Genomic DNA, 25,739 nt, shown 5'->3' on the forward strand with positions numbered 1-25,739 from the left:
CTTTATAATATAATTCAACTAATGGAGTTAGTATCACAATTTTTTCAAGAACAGGATTAAAATAATATTTTAAAGATTTCTTTCTTCAAAATAATAGGGCTGAAGTTCAATTCTACAAATATATTTGTTTAAAAATTGCATAAATGTGTAATTTTGTTTAAACAATCGTTTTATCAAAACCTATGATACATGACAAATGTATTAACTATTAACTTTCGTAATAACAATGCTAAAAGTTATTTAAAAACTTATTAATAAACCGTGTAAGATCTTTTACAGCCACGATATTCATTAAAAAATTTCTAGATTTTATTTTTGAGCATTTAGTTGTCAATGTATATATGGACTTTAAATTAAAAAGTTATATTATAAAAGATGAATCATTGTCAAAATTTTGTAAAGTACTAAAATGATTTTTCTTGCGACAAATAAAAATATTTCGAAGTAACTAAGACAATTATTGATTGGTTGGAAGAATCAAACAAGACATCATTTTCAGACGAGGAATATTTGGGCGTTTGTCATTGGCATTGGAAAAGGACTGCCAAATATCTGTCATGCTCCTGTTGTTTTCCTTTTTTATTTCAATTGTTTCATCACTTGTTTTTGTTTTTAGTTCAGTTATTTTTTTCCCACTTTCTATCAACGGAGTTCAAACGTTTATACTCATTGATTTTGGTAAGTTCAACTTCCAACCAACAGTGGCTGCAACTTCTATGCTTTACAGCAACGGAAGGAAGGGAAAAAGTAATTCACTTTCCCTTTCACCAGGAAAAAGTAAAAGTTAGACAAAGTCGAAAATTTTCAGTTATATTCTCCCGCACTTTGATTTGATCCTATACCCTTCGTATCGTTGTTTCAAATCCTTCATTTGGTTATGCAGATTTAAGCCACAGGTGAAGTTGCCCTCCATCTCTCCCTGGCATTTTATGCGCTGATTTGGATGAACCACTACAATTCAAGTGGTATTTTTTTTCTTTTATGTTGGGATCTTTCTTAGCCATTTTGGCTTTTTTTAGATATTCCTTGCTTAGTGCTGAACTGAAGAGGGTAGAGTAGAATTATTAAATGGTTTCCCCTTTTTCTTGAATAAATTTTTTGACTGAGATTTTGTTGATGGGGTAACCCATTAATCCATTTTTAGGAAAGACCGTTACTTTGAGATCGATTTTTCTGTTGCTTCTAAAAGGGGAACACAAAGGGGGAAAAAGAGAAAAAGAAGTTATTTTGCTTTCTGGGGTTGGGAATTTTTTACTTGAGAGTTGTGGAATGTGATTTGCAGGTAGAAGCTGCTGTTTTCTCTTGGTAGGTCTGCTCCTTTTTTCCTTTGCCCCCAGTTTATAAAGGTTTGATTTGGAAGAGGAAGCACTATTATAGTGGAGATCTGGGACTTGTTTTGTCTCTTGTGCCCTATGAGGACTTTCATCACTGCAGAATCATGTAAAGAAGCACATCCTAATGCTTTAAATCCACAGTCCTGGCTCCAAGTTGAAAGAGGAAAGCTTCCCAAGTTGTCATCACAGTCCTCCTCTTCATCAATGTAAGGTTCTCAGGTCAACATTTTTACTTGAAGCTTAGCCTTTTTTGGCCATTTCGTTGAATTAAGTGGTTTACTGTTAACTGCCACAGAGAATCTCTAATCAAGGTCCCACAGCCACCTATACTCCCATTCTTCAAGCCTGTTGATTATGTGAAAGTTTTAGCTCAAATTCACGAAGAACTTGAGCTCTGCTCTCCGCAGGAGCAGTCAAATCTGTTTTTGTTACAGTACCAGGTCTTTAGGGGCATGGGGGATGTTAAATTGATGCGGAGAAGCCTCCGGTCAGCTTGGCAGAGAGCAAACACTGTTCATGAGAAGATTATATTTGGGGCATGGCTGAAGTATGAGAAGCAAGGGGAAGAATTAGTTGCTCAGTTGCTCACAGCTTGTGGTAAATGTGAAAAGGAATTTGAACCCATAGATGTAGAATCTCATATTTCTTTTGATAAAGTTTTAATTTCCCAGGATAGTATTTCCATGAAGGGGAACCACACTTCACAATATGTAATCTTTACAATCGGAGATGAGAAGATAGTCTGTGATAGGCAAAAGATTTCCGAACTTTCAGCGCCATTTCATGCAATGCTAAAGGGGTGTTTCAGGGAGTCGCTTTCTGAGACCATCGATTTGTCTGAAAACAACATCTCTCCATCAGGTATGAGGGCAATAAGCTATTTTAGCTTGACGGGCAGTTTACTCGATGTTCCTCAAAATCTTTTGGTGGAGATATCAGTTTTTGCAAACAAGTATTGTTGCGAAAGACTAAAACTGGCTTGTGATAGAAGACTTGCATCCTTAGTTTCCTCCAGAGAAGATGCACTGGAACTCATGGAATATGCTGTTGATCAGAATTCATCTGTCCTTGCGGCTTCTTGTTTACAAGTTCTTTTACGCGATATACCCAACTGCTTCAGTGACAATCGGGTTGTGGAGTTATTTATTCATGCTAATAGGAAGGAGTTGGAAGTCATGGTCGGGCCTGGTATATTTGCACTTTTTTGTTTCTTAAGCGAAGCTTCTATGAACCTTAGTTCTGCTTCAGACACAACAGCTCATTTCCTGGAACGGTTGGTTGATTTTGCTGAAAATGAAATGCAGAGACTTCTGGCATTTCATGAATTGGGATGTGTAAAGCTCTCAAGGAAAGAATATGATGAAGCCTATGGTCTTTTTGAGAGGGCTGCAGATGCAGGCCATATTTATTCCGTTGCAGGTTTAGCTAGACTGGACTCTATGAAGGGTGAGAAGCTTTTACCTTATCAGAAGATAAGCTCAGTCATTTCTTCTGGTACTCCACTTGGATGGATGTACCAGGAAAGATCACTATACTGTGATGGCGATTTGAGGTGGAAAGACCTTGAGAAAGCAACCGAACTGGACCCGACTCTTGTATATCCCTACATGTATAGGTCTGCCACTTTAATGAGGACCGAGAATGTTCAAGGTGCATTGTCTGAAATCAACCGGATTCTTGGCTTTAAACTTTCATTGGAGTGCTTGGAACTACGGTTTTTCATCTATCTGGCCCTTGAGGACTACAAAGCAGCACTCCGAGATGTTCAATCAATTCTTACCCTGTGTCCATCTTATAAAATGTTTGAAGGGCGTGTAGCTGCATCTCAGCTCTGTACTCTTGTGCGTGAGCATGTTGAACATTGGACCATTGCAGATTGTTGGGCACGATTATATGACTGTTGGTCTGCTGTTGATGATATTGAGTCTCTTTCTGTCATCTACCAGATGCTTGAATCTGATGTGGCCAAAGGTGTTCTATACTTCAGACAGTCGTTGCTTCTCCTCAGGTATATTAAGAATGTTTGATATTATACTAGATCTGTCCTGGCCAATGCAATGTGTCACTTCCTTGTTGCCCTTTTTCCCTTCACCATTTTCTATTTTTCTGTTTTTGTATAAATGCTGGGTATTATGTGAATTGAAGTTGTTTTTACTACGAAGAACGTGGTCCCGCACTCATTAATTATAAAAAAGATCTTGAATTGTACCGAACTCCACCACTGAAGCCTTGGCAATCTGAAATGGTATTTGTTAGATGCGAGGTTTTTTTATCTTTAACATTAAATATCTGTTAAACTTTTGAGATTACTTGTAGTATTGGTTAAAAGATTGCCTGTGTTCAGAAAAAACAAGTGGTAGTAGCTGCAGGTTGATGATGCACATCCGTTTTAGCTTGGTCAATGAATACTTCTCATTTTGCCAAATGAGGAGTCTCACAGTTCCTTCTGTTTAAGCACTTGTTGTAACAGTTTAAATATGTCAAATTACTTTTGCTCCCATTCGTCTGAGATTGTTGGTTTCTAGTTTACAACTTTTTCTTCTACACTGTCTCGTGGTCTTTCCGCATCGAATGTTAGGTCTAATCAGTCTGTAGGATATTTGATGCGTAATCTGATTAGTTATAGTCCGTTTGGTAGCTATTTTCTGTTCAGTCTTATACCCTATTTCGTATGCTTTCTTTGAACAGTAATTAGTGTTTCTCATGTACATATATTGAACCATGCAGAGGGTATCATAATAACTAGAAAAATAGGTAAATAATAGCTTTTTTTAATCTTGCTACGTATGTGTTTCATTTCTGTCAATTTACACAACTAAAAAGGAGGGAAAGTGTATCTGGAAACACAGTATCTTCTGGTTCAAGATCCTCTCTCTTTCTTATGACTTGAATTTAAGTATGCTAAGGAGTCTATAAATGTAATATTAATTTGTAGGCTCAGCTGTCCTGAGGCTGCCATGAGGAGTTTACAGTTAGCTTGGCAACATGCATCAAGTGAGCATGAAAGAGTTGTGTATGAGGGGTGGATCTTGTATGATTCAGGACATTACGAGGAAGGGCTCCAAAAAGCAGAAGAGTCTATTACTATTAAAAGGTCTTTTGAGGCCTACTTCCTAAAAGCCTATGCATTGGCTGACTCTAGTGTAGATTCATCTTGTTCTTCAACTGTCATTTCACTTCTGGAAGATGCCTTGAAGTGTCCTTCGGATAATCTGCGCAAAGGTCAGGTATGGTTCTTCAACTGTTCCAGCATTTTGGAAATATTTTACCGATCAACAACAACAAACAACAACTAGAGGCCACACGCACGGGTCAATAATAAACTCGCATCGTAGGCATATTTTACTTTGGAAACAACTATTTAGCTTCTTGTTTCACACTTGTTTTCTTTCCTTCAATTTACCAGGCTCTGAACAATCTTGGAAGTGTTTATGTTGATTGCGGGAAACTAGACGCAGCAGAAGATTGCTATATGAAGGCCCTTAAAATCCAGCACACGCGAGCCCATCAGGGTCTTGCACGTGTTCATTTTCTCAGAAATGATAAGGCTGCTGCTTTGAAAGAAATGAGCAATCTTATTGAGAGGGCAAGAAACAATGCTTCAGCTTACGAGAAGAGGTCTGAGTATGGTGATCGTGAACTCACAAAGTCTGATCTGGAGATGGTCACTAGATTAGATCCTCTTCGGGTGTATCCTTACAGATATCGAGCAGCAGGTTCATATTTTGCTTCCTCACTCACCCTCTATTCTGTTTGTCAGCTACAAGAAAAAGAAACTTGTTTTATATGTTGTAGCTTTAAAGCACTGATATGTGGTTGCAGTTTTGATGGACAACCACAAGGAAGAGGAAGCCATTGCTGAACTCTCCAGAGCAATTGCATTCAAAGCTGATTTGCACCTCTTGCATCTACGTGCAGCATTCCATGAACACAAGGGAGATGTCTTAAGTGCATTGAGAGATTGTCGTGCTGCACTCTCTGTGGACCCAAATCATCAGAAAATGTTGGAACTTCACTGTCGTGTTAATAGTCACGAGCCATGAGTCAAGAACACACTTTTACGAGATGAAAAGGTAGAAAGTGCCTGAAAACACAGCCACACTATGACGATTAAACGTGAAAAAGGAATTTGTAAATGAAAAGTATAGTTCAAAATAGGATTTAACTATCATTAGGGTGGCCCAAATTTTGTTATTTATTGAGTTTTTCATTTGGCACACACATGCTCAAAGTGTTGGACTTAATGCATTGTTTTCTTAACACACACCTTCATCGTTTAATTTCTTACTATTTTATATTTGAAAGATTTTAAATTCAAAACAAAACTATTACTTAAATGTCGTTACTGTGCTGGATTATTGTCCCTTTTAATCCTCATTCATGTTGGTATTTTGACTTAAATATGCACCTTCAAATTTGTTAAATCCAACCTGTTTTTTTCCAAGTTGTGAAATCTTTTAAAATTGATCTAATATGAAGAGCGAGAGAGGGAGAATGCTAAGAAGTTAAATATAATATTATTCAGAGTGTATAACCTAATTCGGTCTCTGACTATTAGGTAGAGGTAGCGAATTAGAGATCTAGTTTAACCAGTTCTATATTGAAAAAACAAAATAATGTAATTAGACTAATCTTACCCTAATTTAAAATAACATTTTACGAAATATGACTTTTAGTAAAATTTAAAACATTTTTTTGATCGAAAACACAAGTTTATAAACAAAATTAAAAGTTAAGTTCATAAATATCATTAATCGTTTAAAAATCTATTTATACATGAGTTATTTTTTTTTTAACTTATTTCAATAATGTTTTCAAAACTTATTTATACCATGTTAAAAATTGGAATGATTATTATATGTAGAAGTTAAACCACATCAACTAATTTTATTTTAAATAAATAATATATATGTTATAGTATATAAATTAAATTTGCCACACATTACCAATACATTAAATAATTAATATATAGTTTTATATTACAGTTTATTATAACAAACAAATTTCAATAGTTATGTAAAGCTTGCATTCAAATATATTGAAATCAACTGCTTATGTAAAGCTTGCATTCAAATATATTGAAATCAATAGTTATGTAAAGCTTGCATTCTTTTAAATGAGATACCATTCACATATTTTCAGAGTTGCTTCCCTTACTTCTGTAATGTCTTCCTCATATTTATTGCAAGAAATAACATATTTTTCATTCTTACTAAACAAACTATAGAAATGATAATCATTCATGATCAGAGTTAAAGTGTTGCAGAGACCATATCTGTAGACTGGTAAGGTTGTTACAATTTTTAAGAAATTTGTTCAATTAGGACTTCAAAATATTTTTTATATAAAAAAAAGTTATGTAGATTTTAAATTTTTTTGTAAGAATATCATGAATTTTTCCCCTGTTTATTGTTGTCCACAAAATTCATAATAACAATATTTTCAACTAGTTAACCATAAACAAGTTTACATTATGTTCCTAAAATTCAAACATAACAATAATATCATTAAAATAAAATGTTTAAAACAGAAACTAGTCATAAAATATCAGGTGTTAGATTAAACAAAAGTCTCCTATTTTCATTAATTAAACAATTATATATAATAACAATAACAATAATTAAAAAAATTATAGAAACAATAACTGAGGTGTAAAAAATATGTTTGAAATTAGAAGAGATCAATAAAAGTAACCCAAAATCCAATTAACAAAATAATCCTTTAAAATCTCAATTGAATAACAATTTTATTACCCTATTCTCATAATCTTTGTTGAATATCATAACTTTTTATATAAAAAATCCTTTAAAACCTTAATAGCAAACATCCCCTTATGAACATAAACTTCTGTACATGGATGTATAGAGGAATTTTATTTAATATACATTGTCATATCTGAACCTAAAAACACAACACATTAATGTATTGTACTACTGTATTGGATAATAAAAAACCAAACAGGTCCTCCTAACATGTGTTACTGATTTTAGAATTTTCACCGACCTGTATTCTCTCTACACAATTGCTTAGATTTTTGTCCTTCAATACCGTGGAATTTTCGAAAGCTGGACAGCTGAAGACATTTGTGCCAGATACCTCATCCCCATTCGGCTCATTCTCATCATGTTTAGCCGATGGCGCCGTAAAAGCTGTTCTAAGCAGAGGCAACATTGATGTATCTGTAATAATTTCTACATGACGAGTCTTTCATGAATGATGCAAATTTCAGACGATATTTGATGCTAACTGCCGCTAGATTTTTTGCTTTTTTCGATGTCCTTGCAGAGGCATACTTACTTTCATAATGTCATTACAGCACATCTGAAGGAAATGAAATGAGATGAAATAACAGTCATTAAGAACAAGCCAACCAACTAAAATAAGGGAACTGATACTGTAGTTAATCACGATGCAGGTAAAATCAGCAAAGTTCATTTAAAACTTCTTTCCACATCCGAAGGAAGAACAAAATGGATAAATATTTGCAGACCCATCATTGATATTGTTTCCGCTCTCTCATGTGCTGTAATACATTTATTATTTTATAAAAGAAAGACAAAGGAACACCACCAAATTTTTATAATTCAATATAGAATATCATGCATCCGATGATCATAGGATCCTCAGAGTCAGTTTTTGTATTTTTTGGCATCATCTTGTAAGCTTGAAACACGAATCGTCAACGTATGTACACAAAATAAAACTGCCCCTTCCCTCCGATATCTGTTTCACTTCAGGGAGACGTGTTCGGTAATAGAAGACACGGAATCAGTGTAAAACCCGCAATTAAATCCATACGATTGTAGTTGTCGATCACTGTGATTTTTAACATTCTAATAATATGAAAAAAAAAAAATATTACTACAGTCCTTGTCCATTTCATTTTTAAATGTAATACAAGAAAGTTACTGACATTTTGTATAAGGAGTTACGTTATAAGACTAAGTGATTTTCACTTGTAATTTTAAGGACTAAAATAAAGGTTTAGTTGACTTTTACCAATATCAATTCATTAAGGAGGTATTTGGAATAGTTTCTATACAGTTTATTCAGGCGGATGAAAATGACTTTCTATAACCCCTTTCTAACTTGTCAAGTTAGGGTTGATTAAGTTTTGGAAACTCTAAAATTAGTTGTGTTTCTATAAAAATTAAAAAAATATGCTAATTTGATCCAAACAGTAACTTACTCCTAAGAGTATTGACATAAAATAATTAGATGTCATGTGACACTGTTATAATTAGCATGTTAATAAATTCAAAAGTAAGTATCATGACCAAAATAACATTATCAAAGGGATCTAAAAAAGGCTGAAAATTTTTTGGATGTAAAAAGTTCAATTTGAACCAATTTTGAAGGTACCAAAAACTTTCATTAACTTAAGTTTTATAACACAAGTTATCATGAGATAGAAGCTTATTGTAAGTTTTATAGTAAAATCTATAACACAAGCTATGAGTTAGAGGCACAGATTATTAACCTGCAAATGAATAAATCACTGGAGAAGATACTGTCGTTTTCTATAGAATCACTCTCTACGAGGATGTTGGAAATAAGGATGTTGAAGAGCCTCATCAATACTTGGCCGATCCTCCTACAGTTATGACAAAAGCCTTTATTAGATATAGCAGCCAATGTGGGATATATATACAGTAAATTGAGTTTAAGACCAAAATCATGACATGAAATTAGTTAAGAATATTTTGTTGGGATAGTTTTTACAGGGGAGAAACTAAAAAGATCCAAATGAGGTATGAGTTGCCAATATAAGAAAGCATGATACTACCTTCAACCCAAAACCTTTGAGGCTTAGTGTTTGTGGGTCTTTTTATTCCTTATATGTCAGTCAACTTTCTCATTTCTACCCAGTCCCCACTTATACTTGAATTCATAATAGTCTCCCCTTTAAATATGAGTTGGGGTTTTACCGTGGATTTCTACCACAACAGAACATAATTGTCCCCCCATTTATATCTAAACACACTTTCCCTATTGTTGTGTTGGGTTTTTACCATAAGAAGACATTTGTTTCTGTCTGGGCCGGTCACCAAAACAAACCAGGGTTTGATACCACTATTGGAATTTTTTTTATAGAGGAGACTGGGAAGATTCACCACCAATGAGGTATGAGTTGCCCATATAAGAAAGCATGACACCACCTTTAACTCAAAACCTTAAGGCTTAGTGTTTGTGGGTCTTGTTTCCTTAATGTCACTCAATTTTATCATTTCTATCTATTCAATGTGGGACTTTCAACTTATATTTGTGTACTAACAGTTTCCCCACAAGTGTGAGTCCTGGCCCTAACTGTTGTTGAAACCTTACTCTAATACCATTGTTGGAATTTTTCTATAGGGGAGAGACTACGAAGATTCACCACCAATGAGTCATAGCAAACCATATAACGGATTATGACACCACCTTCAATCCAAAACCTTACGGCTTAGTGTTTGAGGGTCTTCTTTTCTTATATGTCGCTCAACTTTCTCATTCTTACTCAAAGTGGGACTTTCAACTCATATTTGGATTCATAAAATATTTCAACAAAGTTTGAAAGAAAAAACAAACACTTTCTTGTTACGTGCTTCAACGTATTTTGATACTCTTAACCTATTAAGCAATGACTGCTTTAATACTGTCTATGAGGATTATTAAATATGCTTTGATACTCTTAACCTATTAAGCACGAACTCCAAACACGGCACTGACACATACACAGGAAACGACAATACTACTGATATATATAATCAAAATGACAAAAATCACAATTAATTATTAAGATTGATTAAAAACAAATTTGCTACAGTTTCTTATTATAATAGCCCTCACAAAATAATTATAAATAAGAAACATATATCTTAAATAGTTGAAAGAGTTCTTCGGTATAATCTTTTTGCTATAACTTTCTATAGAAATGGTGTCGAGCCACCAGCCTTTCATGATAACACGACCAATTATTCAGAGACAAACCACAAGCTTAATCAATTCAAATGATAAACTGAAAGATATTTTCACAAATCATTGAAAGACCCTCAAATTATTTATATAATAGGCTTGATACATATGATTTATATACTCCAACTTGACGGAAATGTTGGAAACATATAACTATAGTCATATTGTGAGGGTATAATTATGTTGATTCGGGAAACTGCACATTCTTGTCATTTTTCTTGTATTTATTTATGAAACCCGACATAAATATTTGTTCTATTGGGTAATTCAAACGTATGGATTCCTTCAAGTGATTTGTTCTTTTTGTCTATTAACACACTTAATAGAAATGCGGAACATAGTACAACTCCACATAAATAAGCCAATCAAACTTCAATGATATGATGGTAAACAATTTACACAGTTTCATCAATCAATCATGTTATGAGGGTAAACATGACAAGAAATCCATTTTAGTCTGGCAACTTACTGGATCCCAATGTAACAGACGGCGCACTAACCGCAAAGCCAAGATGTTTGAAAAACTGCAAGTCAGAGGAAATATTATGACAAGAAAGTAATTGCACCGTACAGAAGGACTTGATATAATATGATAAAAGTGAAAGCATCAGAAGTAGCAAGCTAACCCTATTTTAAGGGGATCTCTATTCTTAATTTGACGAGAAAAGAATTCTTCAGAGCATTTCCAAGATGCAGGTGAAACTCCAACCTATATTGATAATGAAAACTTCAGGTCAACGTATGTTCAAATAAGAAAGATAGAAAGAGGAGAGGACTCATATAATAGGCCATTCAAAAGCCCATTTGCCCAAAGTAGGTGGAGAGGAAGACACGGACTAAAGCATAAAAAATTGCTCCGGTAGGGACTAAAATTTAAAGATTGTGCAGGTATAGAAACCAATTCTCAATTGTCTCGATAAAATATTGCACCATATTCTCAGTTACCCGAATCCTATATGGGAGGACGATAGTCGAAGACTTTCCACTTTTTGCAACTGTGGGACTAGGAACCTTCCCAATTCCCACAACTCTCAGACTAACTACAGAAGAGGACAGGGATCGATACCAAACACATTTTCTTACTCTCAATCTCCTTAAGTTTTGTAGTGTATTAAAATTAGTTATAAAAAAGATTTTTTTTTCGAAACTAGAGCAAAAGAAGGGTGTTATTCATTATGCTGCACTGGTCATGAGAATACCCTCTTCTTGGATTGGGTTTGCAGTGATCCCATTAGCTGTGTTTGGACCATGCTTTCTTTACTGGTATAGTGATATTGAACAAATATATCAATAAAAAAATGTTATTTTATATAAATTATATAAAAATGTTTTTTATGAAAAGGTTTTAATTAATTTATAATTACGGGTGTTGCATGTTAAATAACAAAACTGATAAGTAGTACGATAAAAAAAACATGAACAACAATTGTATTCAGTGGTCTCTTAGCTGTATTATAAAACCCCAGATCTAAGAGGTCTCTAATCTCTAGAAACCATCTTATTATAAAATTCCATTTCCACCCATTCTACTTCTCTTTCACAGTCCATTTATCAACTACCCAATCTTCCAAAATTCGGGATTAGGATCTGACTCAACTCCACAAAATAGAATCATACATTGAAAATGCTCCAATCTTTCTACGCTCTAATTTAATCCATATTTGTAGTCAATGTGAGACTAAACACGACCCTTGACATTGCAAAATAAGACAGCCTCCAAAAAGGCTACAACTAAGGTGAGTTAGGGCTAACTGAAATTAAGATGACTTTCCAACACTGTCATTTTGTGCCACATTACACTTGGATTAAGCATGAGTTTTACAGACGGAGATATTCTTTGCTATTTGTCTTGTTGAAAATTACACACTTAATTAGCTTTAGACAGGTCAAGAACCAAAGATTAAAACTGTGAAGATGGTGAACTTACTTGGTTCACTGTGTGATACTTTTTTGAGAAACTGCTGGACCTGGAGATCCCAGGGATTAAAATGCACAATTCCATGAATGATCTAAGTCTGTTACCACATTAAAAAATAATAGTTACAATTATAGGGTACAGAAGTTCAAAAGAACTAACAATTATAAAGTTCCCTACAATAAAGTCTTTAGAACAAAAACAACACTACTAGAGATAAACCATTAATATTTAGAACTGGGATGCATGAGAAAGATTCAAATGTACACATGGCTGCTTGCACATACCACTCTTGAAGGAGACAGTTAACATTTTAGTTATCAACAGTCAAACCTATAAAATGTATGGGATTGTGACAAAGAAAATGCATAGGAGGTTTTGCAATAATAAATACCTGATATAAATAAACAAATGAAAATGCAATCATATAAAAGAGAGAACGACAATCACCTCCCTGATGACCATTGTTTTGAAATTTCAAAGCATTTTCCTTTATTTTAATACTTCATAATTCCTAAATACACAACCAACTATTAGGCACACACACTCCTAATACATAACTCCCAGAAGTTATTTTCCATGCATAACTGCCACCATGCAGTTCTAATACAAAACTATTTTCTAGTAAAATTAAAGATATATACACTTAAATCCTAATACATTGCCAACAATTGTTTTCTATGCTTAACTGACATCCTACAATTTTTAATACAGAACTATAATAGAACCAGTTTGTCTAGAGTATATACTCCTAATACTGAACTACCTCCAATCCATTGGTGGAACTAACTTGGATCTTAGTTACCATCAAACAATTTGGTGAATGAGAGAACAAGACATCTTCAGAAACAGAAAAACACCTAAAGGGTACATTACATTCCTTTTGAACTGTCAAGAATTTATATCTCATAAACAAATTTTGGTTGTCTTTCTTGTTTAGATAGAGAGTAGGTACTATCATTGTGTCATCTAAATTTCTTGTTATTAAACAAAATTAGGATTACAACCATAAAAAATTGTTTACTTGTATGCCAGCTCCTTCACGCCCTCATTCCAGCCTTCTAGATGTTGATCTAATAGAGCCCGTGTTAAAGCATTTATCTGAAAAACATCCGGTGTCCCTAAGACCAACTCTAACATCACAACACCGACACTCCACATGTCATATCTGTCAAAGCAAAAAGACTGCTTCAAAACATGCAGAATCAAAAGATCGAGCAACATCTTAAAGGAAAAAAATGAAAATAGATGCGGACTTCATGTAAAAATATCACATACTTCAAAGTTGAGCTTGTTGGCCCTTGATACCATGTAGCATTTAGTAAAGCTTCAGGAGGAGTATACTCATAGGTTTGTTCAGCTCTGAAGAAATATAGTATATTTTTACCACAATAATCACAAGTAAATGATCAGTGTATAAAGAGAAGAGAGATACCTCGAAGGCCCAGCAGAACCATATAAATTATTTAATGTGTATTCATCAATTCCACTTCCAAAGTCAATAATACGCCTAAAAGAAACAGCAAAAAGGCACCAAATTCACAACGAAACACTGATAAATTATGCACACGCAAATGGAGACAAATAGTTGGATAGACAACTCAACTTTTAAAGGTAAGCACTAACCCAGTTAGTTTTATTGCTATCATTGCCAAAAACTCAACTATGACTCTTAGATGCACTAACATCATGATAGAAGAAAAGATCATGACAGAAGTTTAGATCATTCTATGAGATGATATTAAAACCACAATTGAACTAATCACATAATAAATAGAATTACATAGACATATCTATTGTTTAAATATATAATATAGAAGGTTAAAGTGTATCCAATCAATTTGTTATTCTAAAAGAAAAATTTAAAACAATAGCATGGTACTGAAATACAACCAAGATACTTCACTTTACATTTTGGTGGAAAAATTATTAACTTTAGTGGGAATCTCTTTCAAGCATCTCCCTGTTTCCTGATCTTCAAAGCATATCACCATATTCTCTTCAAAAGAAAAATACACTAAGTCAGTTAATTTTTTCAAATAATTTCTTTCAGTTGAGCATTTCGTTATAAAAATAAAAAATCAATAAAACATGCATCAATAAATCACAGATAGTCAAGTAAGCATTAAGCACAATACAGGTGAACCTTTTGGAGTAAACATAGGACCCAAAAACTCTGAGAAATTTAGAGAGAAAGAATTAAAGTGAAAATGAAAAGTTTTAGAGAGAATTAAACTGAGACTGAAGGTTTTCATTTCATTCAACCCACTGAAAACAGAATACAGGGGAACCATTTATGGTAGATGCCATTGGTACATCTGTACAAAGAATGTTAACAGACTACCAAACAATTACAGCCCGTAAACAAACGAAGAGAATATTTTGTTTTATAATAGAATGAAGAAGAATAAAAGGTGAGCTTACTTAAAAAGGTAAAAATAGATATACTAGTGATTAAGTAAACTGTCCCTTTATCCACAGTTCATGAGCGTATCAATTAGTTGGTGCTTCTGAATTTAAAGACATCGATATTCTGTCCTAGGAATCAGCATAGGCATACATCTCTCAGGAACAACAAATGTCTTACCAGGTTTAATATCTCTGTGTGTGATGTTGCGATCATGACAGGACTTGAGAGCTAATAACTGTGAAGATTAGAAAAAGAGAGTTGTCAAGAAAGTACAGCACAAGGAAAAATCAAGAATAAAATCTGGGAAATTTAATATGGCCATATCCAAGAAACAACAATTGCCCTTTTTGTTGACAACAGCTATCAAATTTATTTAACTTAATTGAAAATGAAGATATCAAAATACTGAACCTTAAAAACTCTCTTATAGTTTAAGATAATAATGAATGTTTTTAGATCAAGGTTTGAGATCCAGGAATTGGCAAAAGAATGGGACAAACTGAAAATTCTATACTTAATAAACCCTAGTTGCATGCTAACCCATTTCTAATATTAAAAACAAATTGAGCACCCAAGAACTTATGCACAGGTTTATAGTGCACCATAAACAGAAATAAAGAAAAATGACGAGAAACCTCAGGATTTAAAAAAAAAAAAAAAACTGTACACCTAGGGAATAGTAATGGGCTTTTACTTTTTCGTGGAAAAAATGAAGTTTCTAATATCTGCATAGATTTCAAAGTATTTTAAATACCAGGGAACTATAAAGGCTATCAGGGTAATATGTCACAGAAACTACACTTAAGACATACCAGCTGCCAGATAAGGTTGCGCATTTCTGCCTGCCCTTCTTCTGTTGTTTTCAACCAATGCCACCACTTTGAGGGTCGTAGTATCTGAATATGTTTAGCTTGCTCAGCAGTACCATACGCATCTTCCACGGTATATAGAAGTTTTGACAGTGATACACCTTCAAAACTAAATACAAGCCAAATTTCGTTTGCTTGAGACTCAAAAGATTCCACATATCTTGCAATATGGTTCAAACCTTCTTCATATGGGGTTTTATGTAGTCGAAATTTGTTCGGAAATGAGTTCTCTTGACCAAACTGTGATGATGATTCCAAGACACAGTTTGACTTTCCCACCGATAGTGTATCTTCAAAGCATGTAGAGGCATTTAAAAAAATTTCTCCAAAGTACTTCTCCCTTAGCCCACTTAAGTAAACAGCTGACCCCCTCTCCACCTGTTTAATTCATTTCAGATTTATTTCTGCTATATGGTTGCGTGTGCATAATTAAATATACAGTACCTCCTGAAAACAGATTTTCCTATTAAACTCAAAGCAGAAAGTCCAAACATGCATCTTTCCTTTTGATTGGGATTTATATTTATCATTAAAAGCATTTATTAACAAATTATTGTTAGAGCACAAAAGTTAAAAAAATAGAAGAGGCAAAAAATAACAAGGATTTGAAGTTCTGTTTGCAGTAAGGGCAGGCATGATTGGATAAGTGAAAGAGATAGGTGAGAAAGGAGACGAGTTCAATAGAAGGGAGGGGAGATGAGACAAGCTCCAATATGAATAATAGACAAGCTGTAAAAGAGAAAAGTGGGAAAGGAGTAGAAACAATAGGGAGTATTAGATTTGTATAAATGAGAGGACAAAATAAAATAGAGACTAAGGTTGTGTTTGGATTGGAGAGAGGATTTGAGGGAGTGAATTTGTAGTGATTTGAGAGGAAAGTGTAAAGAAAGTGAGATTGTTTGGATTAGGGTATATTATAGTGGATTTGAGAGGAAAGTTTATTGAAGTTTGTGAATGATATGATGGTTGTAAGAATTTTTTTTTTTTAAATGTGTAAAATGTAAGTTTACAAATTTACCCTTTCTTTAAAAAATATTTAAATAATAAAATATGAGATAATTTTATGCTAATTTTAGTTAATTAAAATTTTATAAATACATATAAAAATTATTTTCATAAAATTAAATCAAATCAAAATTAAAATTAATTTTTATTATTGTTAATATTATTATTTAATAAATTTATTTTAATTATTATTAAGTATTAATTTATATTTATTTTTTATTATTATTTTATTTACTATTATTATTTATAATTTTTTATATATATTATTTTTATTTTAAATTTTAAAAATTAAGGGTAATTTAGACTTTTGCAATGATGTGATGTATTTTTCTTAAGGTTTCCTTGCCTTTCTTCGCTTGGCAGAGAAGATAGCTTTCATCTCTCTACCTCCCTCAAATCATCGCCCTCTATTTTGTGCAATTGAATGGAAACAAACAAAAAAATCGGTGCATTTCAATCTGAGTGAACAGTATTCACTCAGATGCAAAGAGAGCATAAAGGACTAAAGAGGAAATTGTTAGAATTATAGGCCTTAAACAAGAGGGGGTGAATTGTTTATGAAAGATTTTCGCAAATATTGAAGGTACATTGAAAGACGGTGAGGAATCAACCAATTAGAAATCAAGTCAGTCAAGTTCAAAATTGTTTTTAATGTGATTGCAGAAAATCAACCGGTTGTTTTTTAAAATAAAGACTAAAGGACAAGAGAGGAAATTATTAGAATTATAGACCTTAAACAAGATGGGATGAATTGTTTATGAAAGATTTTCGCAAATATTGAAGGTAGATTGAAAGACAATGAGGAATCAACCAATTAGAAAACAATTCAGCCAAGTTCAAAACTGTTTTTGATGTGATTGCAGAAAATCAACCGGTTGTTTTTTGCGAAACAATGGTTGTTTATACCAGCAGTGTTAAAAACAAATCAAAAACAGTTTTAAAAGAGATAAGGGATAGAGAGATCAACACAGAGCAACCTCTTTCTCAAAAGGATTTGAAACAAACAACCTTGGGTAATTACTTTGAGTGGATTAACAAATTCAAACTACACAAGACACACACACAACCAGCCACAGGGTTTTCAAGCAATCCACTTGGATTTAGAGACATCAAAGCACCTTGTTCAACAAAAATCACACACATTATATATAAAAGATAATTTATTATAATTTCAGGCTTTCAACTTTATTCAGATTACAATTACTAAAATTAATTACTTAGAAGGTTCAGTTTGCATTTTTTGGTGACAACTATATAAGACTAAAATAACACATCTAATTTACATTAAGAAAGTAAGAAAAAAGGATGGAGTGTTGAGCTACACAAAGATCTAAAGCATACAACAAAAGCTGAAGAGGAACAAGCGAACAATCTGATTAAAAGAATCAAACAAGAAGCTTCCACTGAAGTAACCAACACAAAGACACTGACTGAATTTCGAGAAATGACTATCAGTATTTTCCAGAAATATATAAAGAATAAGGACTACGAGAATATACATTGTTGATATCATCATGAAAATGGGGTCTTCAGTTAAAGAAGAGTTTGGAGAAGAAATGTCAAGAAGACAAGTTACCCATTAAATAGACTCTAAAAAATATAGTAGAAAGTCCCCCACATGAGAAATATATCCTGAAACCAGGCATAGGTTAGAATAGACTGCTTGGATATTAAAATAAAGCTAACTTAGGTATCTATGAGTAAAATGGAGTCTTATCTCCATTTAGAGTAGATAGGATGTGGCTCCTTGTCCTATAAAAGGAGACCACACATGCCTTGTAAATCACCCATTAAATAGAAATCAAATTGAGTGCTTTGAAAGCATTTTTGTGTTTCTTTTGTGAGTGTTACTTGCTTAGTTGACTTGTCCATAGCGACCTTTCTTTTTCTTGCTTCTTGGAGCCACCAAGAACTGTGCCAAGGGACCTCCAAGGGTTGTGTACATTTGATGAGGTAATCATCACCCTACCTTATCCCTTTTCCATTCATCATATGCGTCTATCTTCCAAGTTTGTCCAAGAAAACCAAGAAACACCCAGCCAGAGCTTTAGCTATCCACCCTTAGACCACCCAAATCTCACTCATCATTCACCTAACCTAGCTTGTTGCAACCCTCTATACATCCACAACATAACCCCATTATTAGATTCCCAAAAAGACAACCAAGAACCACTCCTCTATGATACAGCTTCCGCAAATTTACACCAAGAACCCCTCCAAAATGCTAACCAAAACTCATCCTAAACAATAAAAAATAACTCTCTAAGCTAGCCTAGAAGCATACACCATCTTCCCTATTGCTAGCTGAAACCAAAACAAACAGTAAAGAACCTAGGAACCATCCAATAAACCATTTCTTGGAAGCTTGGTTAGTTGTAAGCTTTGTTTTATCTAGAAGCGTGACTGTAAGGTCCTCCTTTTTTAAGAAACCTCCAACTAGATTTCCATCAATTGTATAAATAAGGCAGCAATCTTATTGCTTGTTAATTATGTTGATTGACAAAAAAGAAAAATAGGTATAAACTCCATTCTCACAATGCATAGACACCTACGAGATCCTAATGCATTGAAGCCAGTAAAAGAAGTTCTATATCACAAAAACTTATTACCATTATACGTTTCAAAATGTACAGGGTGTAGTTAGAAGGACCGTTTTCACAATCAGAAGCAGTTGAGCTGCTGCTTGTATTTGTATCATCCCTGCTCCTTTTTGTAGCATTACTATCTTGATTACAACTCCAATGAAAAGCCAACCATACTTCACCAAATGATCCACGTCCAAAACTCTTCTTCAACACATACCTATACACAGAAACATAATTTGGCTTAATTGTTGGGCTAAAGGGAAACATTGCCAGACATCAAATTCATAAGAACACAATAAATGAATTATAATGGCCATTATGACAGTATACTGAAAAAAGTGAAAGGAAAATTTGTGAACATGCTTGAGTATAACTTAGAAGATTTAGTTATTAATAACAAGAATGATTACTGATAGGAAACCGATACACTGATTTATTATTGTGAAAAGAGTAAAAGATACAAGATGAATCTAAGACTCTCTTAGAATAAGACTATATAAAAAGCTCAGTTACAAGTTAGTTTTAACTTACTAACAGAACAGTTATATTAACGAACAGTACCACTGCTGTAACAGAAAACAACTGTCTAACTGAAACAACACAAAAAATCCAACAGTACCACTGCAGTAACAAAAAAACAACTGTGTCTAACTGAAACAACAACACTATCGTACCCAATACAAGTCAAACAGATCACAATTACACACAACAAAAAACAACTATTATTTTCAGCAAATCAATAAACATCAGAACTGATTGAACTGTTTGGAAATATGATTCTTAGTATTTGGGGTTACGCCTAATTCAACCTCACAACTAGTTTGTAAGACAAGATCTGCACCTCACTGTGGGATCTCTAACACATCCCCTCACATCGAGGAATGAATATAGTGTGGGTGTGGGACTCAATGAACTTGACCATGATAGGCTCTAATACCATCTACAAATTTCTAATACCATGCTTGAGATGTGCCTAGGTTGTTGGAGATCTCATGTCAACTAGGACTTAGTTGCAAGCCTGATTTTGATTATCTATGAAGACTATTGAATGTAGGTTAATGTGTATGGGTAGATAGTATCCAGGCATAAATAGGTAATGTCAGTTAAACAACCAACTAGATTGTACCCCAATACTGCCTCATTTCCCAAATTTTTATAGAATATGTATGTTCTCTATTGATGACCAAGGTTTGGTAATGTCTGTTAAAAGACCAACTACCCCAATACTGCCTCATTTCCCAATTTTTTATAGAATATGTATTTTCTCTATTGATGACCAAGGCGAGGTTTGCATCCCACTCCTAGTGAATGTGGATCTCCAACAATAATAAACATTAAATGCTCCTGTTTCCAACACTGACCCTCCATATAAGATTAAAGCCAAGGGAATTCCAAAATTTTATGAATTAAAAAAGTGAACTTTTCACAAGACTAGGAATTATATGGTCCTCTAGATTAATGAACCTACAGGAATTCAAAGCAGATAAATTTACCTCAAATCAGGCATTGAATAATCCGAAGACCCATTACTGGAATCCGTATCATGTAAAGGAATTGATTCAAGAAGACCAATGAAACTAGCAAAACCTTCAGGATTTATGCATCGGTCTTCAGCTTCATTAAGAGTTGGACCAAGGTGAAAGCAAAAGTTTTGGTTATTGTATAAATTTACAAGACCACCTGAAGCTGAAAAGGGACCAGCCAAAGCACTTGATTGTCAGTAGATAAACTAAAATTTAACTATAAACAAATGCAACATAATGACAAAAGTTAAGAATAACCTCTAAATCACCAAGATTATGTAACTAGATAATAGACATCTTTGCTTACTAGCATGACAAAGGGCATTTGGTAGAGGAGGAGGTAGTTCATACAAATAGTCATCCCAGTCAGTTTTTTTGGCAATCTGCTTGGAGTCCTCTGGTTCATCAAGATTTTCGGATAAATAGAAACAGCCAAAATCACCATCTTTTACTTCAACCTGTCATAAAATAAATCCTGATGTATTCAATCATTTGGATTGATTTTGACATGATGTTTTTTGTTTTAAAATGAACTAATGATTTATATCGGAAAGCTGCCTTAATTATGGTCAACCTTGGCCCACCTTAATTATGACCTCTTTAGTCTCAAGGATGATCCCCATCGCTTTAAGATATAGCTTAGAAAGCTTGGACAGTGATCACCTTACAAACTAGTTTTGAGGGGTTTTAAATTGGCTCTAAACCAAATTTTGAATTTTTTTTAATACCTATCATAGATCCATTATCAGGCTAATTGCAAAGTCATGCTCTAGGCTAGTAGCCCTAGGCATGAAGGGGAGTTTTGCAAAAATTGTGGTCAACCAAAACCTGCTTATATAGCCTCACATTAACTATAAATATGACATAAATAGTGTTTTACACAGTAAACTAGTTTTATGGGGTTGAGTTAGACCTTAAACCCAAATTAGAAAAATGTATTAAGATACTGGAAATATATGGGTTAAATAGAACGTTCTAACATGACAAGTCAATTTTGTAAGATTAAATTAGGCTTCACGCCCAAATTCTAAAACTTTATTAAGATACTAAAACAGTAGATCTAGAAGGATGAAAACTTACTCTCGATATGCATTTCAATTCTAAGGATCAAACTTAAAAAGCAAAAAAAAATGGTAATGTATTTAACTAGTATCAGCCTTGTGCGACTGTGTGAGAGATAATATAGCAGATCTCACCACCAAGAGTGAGAAATTGATAAATCAACTTATGTCAATAGAAACTCTAGTCTCATAGAAGGGTGCAGTCTTATATCCTCCTCACCCCAAGTAAAATACTCTCAATTAACCAAAAATGTATTACGCCTCCCTTTTAGTTGCGATTTTTCCCATCTGTTTGCACTACAGCATTGGTGATCAGATCGGTGAGGTGACTAGGCAAGAAGATAGACTATTCAAGTCCCTCAAAGAAAAAAATATGGCTGAAATTCCAAGAAATCCAGTAAAGCAGGTTGGTCCTCTTCATTCAATTCAAAATATAAAAACATTTCCAAGTTTAACACCAAGTTTCCCCCTCCAACAACAATATCACAAAATAACAGCTCCACAACTTACTCAATCACATTTTAAGAAGCACAGCATAAGAATCTTCAAACTTTGACAAACATCACGATTATATAAATTGAAAATTCTATCAGTCGTTTTAGAATAATCAATTAATTTCATTAGGGCAAAATTTATGACAAAACCAGACAAAACATGGAAGAAATTGACAATAATAAATTCCCATGCTTTTGGCCATACCAATATTCGCTTAAACTTGGTATCTACCAGATGAGGGTGCTCCAAGTGCATAAGATCAGACGAGATGCCATTAACTGAGGATATTCCAAAATAATAAATTAGTCAAAGCTACATATAAGAACAACCAAATTAAATAACTTCGCCAACTGTTTAAGTTATCAGTGTAGAACATACTATGAAATTGCAAATTTGATTTTCTACATTGAAATTATTTATGACACAAGCATTTGTTGCATACTACAAATGCACATCAAATGTATTAATTGGGAAAAGGTTTACTTTGTAAAACTTCATCTACAATTTAGTGCAAGCAAATATAGCCAATACAAGCTTTATGTGTGTAACTTTATATGCTATTGTATGCCACTCACTTTTTTGCAGGCCCCATCTGTTTATTTCCTTTCATTCCAATTTTTTCCCCAACAAATAGTGGAAAATGCAGTTTTCCTTCCTACTTTTCTCACCCAAAGCATTCATTAAACCCTAAACCCACATAATATATACCTGATGAGCTTTTGAAGGAAGTTTCCTGCAAACCAAATAAAGGGAAACCTGCATCACTCTTTCCAATATAACTTCCCCTAAGTGAGTTTGCAGAGGATTTGACAGAATCCAGAGGAATGACGATGGCTGCCACATTGTCCATACTGCCCTTTTTGAAGGCATTATTAACAATTAAATCTGCCAACGAGTAGGAAGAATGGGTACACTCTGATCTCATGTTACTGTAACGGTGCACATCCCACAACAAATCACAAACTTCCTGCAAGCTCATCTTCTCAAATACACCATCTGATGCTACCACCAAATAGCTATCATTAGTAGTCAGAGGCTGCCAATCAGTCACTTCTGGTGCAGATATAACACCATAACTGTTGACAGTTCATTATAAGAAATGCATTATTAGTCCACATAAAAATTTTAGACTATGAAAAAACAGTCATCCTGAAATCTCAAGTATCACAAGAACCTTAGACTTGAAGCCTATAAACAGCATGGGGCCACCCCTACTTGCTAAAATTCGGTTTTTAAGTTTTAATCCAGAAAAAAGAGCTGGTTTAAATGTTATATTCATAATATGAACTATATTTGTAATTTCAACAAGTTTTATGTTGGCCGTGGATGGCCTAGTACCATGGTCCCCCACCTTCACCTAAGCTTCAGACTGGCTATGAAACCATATGCAAAGTTATTTCCACAATATGAACCATCAAACAAAAATCATTTGCACATGATACAAAACTGCTAATATAGACATGCTTTAGCTGTAAGCTTGGGCTATATAAAGAATTTGCACCGAACCTACCTTTTAAAGGGTACATCACCAATAGCCCGTGTAATAGCCAGCTGACCATTTATGCGAGGCACCCCACCCCAATTTTGAACCTGACCACCAGCTGTTTCCACCCGATTTCTTTCATCATCTCGGTCTGGATGATGATCACTTGTCAATTCCTTTACAGCAAAATGAGTGAGACCACGGGATGAAGCCAGTTTGTACTTTTCACGATCCCACACAGAAACAGAACCGTCATGCTCTTTCTGTCTATATAGCTTTAATAATAAGTCTACAAATCACAAGGAACAATAATTAAAAACCTTTTAGTCATATTTCATCAAAATGAAAAGTAAGCTTGTTGCCCTGTAACAACCAAAAAGTGCAAAAGAATAATATATAATATTTCAATTATGGCATTATAAGTTTGTACCTTAAACATTGAAAGTTTAATTACATTTCATAATATTTCTCACCTTTAGCCTCTCTGGGAGACTGAAAATTTTCAGAGCACAAGATGGCCTTAGAGTCTCCAATATTGGCAACCAAAATTTTATCATCCGCTACCAAAACAATGGTAGCTGTTGATCCAGAGTGAAGATTATTTCTAGAGGCCTCCTTCATAGTTCAAGTTCAAGATGTCAATACAACAAGTACAAGAAAGTATGGTATAAAGCTTTGCAAAAATGAGCAGAAAGTCGAACTTACCTCAGAAAATTTAGCATCAATGTCGTGGACTGCTCTCAATAACGCTTCCTTCAAAATTTCCAAGTGAAAAGAAACATCAGAATTTGGAGAAAATGTATTCTGCAACCTGGAAAATTGTACCTAGTTGAGATTGCCATACAAATCAGAAACAAAAGGTAGGTAGAATTTTAAATGCGATTAGGAACACATAGTTTACTTGCTTGTAAACCAAGGAAACAACTCTAACGCCAAACCAAAAGTTAGAAGAGAATAATACTGACTGGTGACTAAATTAGACATTCAGAATATCCACAAGAATATTGCTATTTCAGTTTTAATAACTTGAAACAATTGATATAAGAAAAAATTAAAAACAAGAGATATAAAGCACCTTTCGAAATGCAGTTCATGCCATTCCGAACCTATAATCTCCTTCCATCTATGCAGTAAGTTTGCATGATCACGGTCTCTCTTGTGAAGCAATGTTTCTGTTGACGTCTTCGAAATAACAGAAAAGGCGGAATCGAGGAGAAAATAAGTATGCAGAACAAAATACTCCAACAAAAGTGTCGACGCCATCTCGCTAGCTTCTGCACCGTTATGACCGTCAAAAACGGCCACAATGCCAACCGCAACCTCCTTGATCCCGTTCTCACCTGTTCCGCGAGAAATAAAAATTACGACAAATGCTTCAGAGAAGCTTCTGGAACACAAACCAGATAATCGAGAGAGGGTGGTTAGGATAGCGTACCGGGAAAGGGAATGCGAACATCGAGGACGCAGAGAGCGCGATCCTCTTGAGAGTTTCTGCGGCCTTGGAGCATCGCAATCTGGCAACGCGCGGTGGTTTGGGGAGGTGAATCATAGTCGGAGAGCTTCCAGCGGGGGCATTTTGGGGACTGAAACACCGCCGGAGCACCGCCGTTCTTGTAGACCGTCAAGCACGTGGACGACTCGGCGTGAACGAAAGGGATTGTGGCGCAAAGCAGAAACCCTAACGCGAATGATAGGTACTGTGACAGAGCCTTCGGAATCATGTCCGGTGATGATTGACGTGATAGACTGAAAGGTGCCGAGTGATGTTCATCGCAGTGCGGTAAACATACAGTTACACACCCTCCACCACGTGTTGCCAAACTGGAGAGTTTTCAAACAACTGTTTCGTTTAGATTGTCCGAAACCACCACTGTTTCATCTTTTAACATTATCTTATTTTATCATTTACATAAAAAAATTGAATGCATTACATTTAAATTGTTCTTTTTTCAAAATTATTTAATTTTTTAAATATTTTATTTAAGAAAAATAATTGAAGTTTTTAACATTTTAATTTTATTATTTAAACACAATATTTAATTATCATTAAATAAAAAACTACAACCAAAATAACATTAATGACATCTATTTAAAAATAATTCAT

At 34.1% G+C, this 25,739-nt stretch overlaps 2 protein-coding genes across 14 annotated transcripts; one reads left to right on the plus strand and one right to left on the minus strand.

Annotated features, from left to right (window-relative positions):
- The first annotated feature begins 421 nt into the window (after positions 1 to 421).
- LOC137829748 (ETO1-like protein 1) lies at positions 422 to 5,659 on the plus strand. Of its 5 annotated transcripts, none has more exons than XM_068636638.2 (7): positions 422 to 777; positions 884 to 965; positions 1,283 to 1,540; positions 1,630 to 3,342; positions 4,270 to 4,561; positions 4,741 to 5,050; positions 5,157 to 5,659. In XM_068636638.2, exons 3-7 carry the CDS (start codon positions 1,413 to 1,415, stop codon positions 5,375 to 5,377), a joined length of 2,664 nt encoding a protein of 887 aa, XP_068492739.1. In that variant the 5' UTR covers positions 422 to 777; positions 884 to 965; positions 1,283 to 1,412; the 3' UTR covers positions 5,378 to 5,659. The 5 variants fall into 5 exon arrangements, with proteins under 5 accessions (XP_068492739.1, XP_068492740.1, XP_068492741.1 ...); XM_068636639.2 differs by having other exon boundaries at positions 438 to 747; XM_068636640.2 differs by having other exon boundaries at positions 513 to 678.
- Positions 5,660 to 7,089: 1,430 nt separating this feature from the next.
- On the minus strand, positions 7,090 to 25,504 carry LOC137829750 (kinase superfamily protein). 9 transcript variants are annotated; one of them, XR_016523244.1, is made up of 21 exons: positions 25,071 to 25,504; positions 24,711 to 24,975; positions 24,341 to 24,446; positions 24,109 to 24,250; positions 23,663 to 23,924; positions 22,861 to 23,228; positions 22,357 to 22,430; positions 20,855 to 21,054; positions 20,567 to 20,759; positions 19,098 to 19,290; positions 15,427 to 15,861; positions 14,792 to 14,849; positions 14,116 to 14,203; positions 13,640 to 13,714; positions 13,483 to 13,566; positions 13,229 to 13,372; positions 12,217 to 12,304; positions 10,916 to 10,998; positions 10,759 to 10,813; positions 8,815 to 8,928; positions 7,090 to 7,655 (listed from the first exon to the last, which is right to left on the minus strand). XR_016523244.1 is itself a non-coding variant. In XM_068636642.2 (21 exons), the coding sequence occupies exons 1-20, from the start codon at positions 25,354 to 25,356 to the stop codon at positions 8,863 to 8,865; spliced, it is 3,216 nt and encodes a 1,071-aa protein (XP_068492743.2). In that variant the 5' UTR covers positions 25,357 to 25,493; the 3' UTR covers positions 7,090 to 7,655; positions 8,815 to 8,862. The 9 variants fall into 9 exon arrangements, 6 of the variants coding, with proteins under 6 accessions (XP_068492743.2, XP_090161016.1, XP_068492745.1 ...); XR_011084078.2 differs by having other exon boundaries at positions 14,139 to 14,203; positions 20,904 to 21,054; positions 25,071 to 25,493; XM_068636642.2 differs by having other exon boundaries at positions 20,904 to 21,054; positions 25,071 to 25,493.
- Positions 25,505 to 25,739: the final 235 nt, after the last annotated feature.

The sequence above is a fragment of the Phaseolus vulgaris genome, chromosome 7 (assembly GCF_051622355.1).
Source record: "Phaseolus vulgaris cultivar YP4 chromosome 7, ASM5162235v1, whole genome shotgun sequence".
NCBI lineage: Eukaryota > Viridiplantae > Streptophyta > Magnoliopsida > Fabales > Fabaceae > Phaseolus > Phaseolus vulgaris.

Excerpts from the sequence above, each read along its gene's own strand:
- LOC137829748 (XM_068636638.2), top strand. The coding sequence starts at position 1,413 with ATGAGGACTTTCATCACTGCAGAATCATGTAAAGAAGCACATCCTAAT. Across the intron at positions 3,343-4,269 it reads CAGTCGTTGCTTCTCCTCAG|GCTCAGCTGTCCTGAGGCTG; the intron begins GTATATTAAGAA and ends ATTAATTTGTAG. Across the intron at positions 4,562-4,740 it reads ATAATCTGCGCAAAGGTCAG|GCTCTGAACAATCTTGGAAG; the intron begins GTATGGTTCTTC and ends TCAATTTACCAG.
- LOC137829750 (XM_068636642.2), bottom strand. The coding sequence starts at position 25,356 with ATGATTCCGAAGGCTCTGTCACAGTACCTATCATTCGCGTTAGGGTTT. Across the intron at positions 24,251-24,340 it reads TTGATGCTAAATTTTCTGAG|GAGGCCTCTAGAAATAATCT; the intron begins GTAAGTTCGACT and ends TGAACTATGAAG. Across the intron at positions 10,999-12,216 it reads AGTATCACACAGTGAACCAA|GTTGGAGTTTCACCTGCATC; the intron begins GTAAGTTCACCA and ends TTATCAATATAG.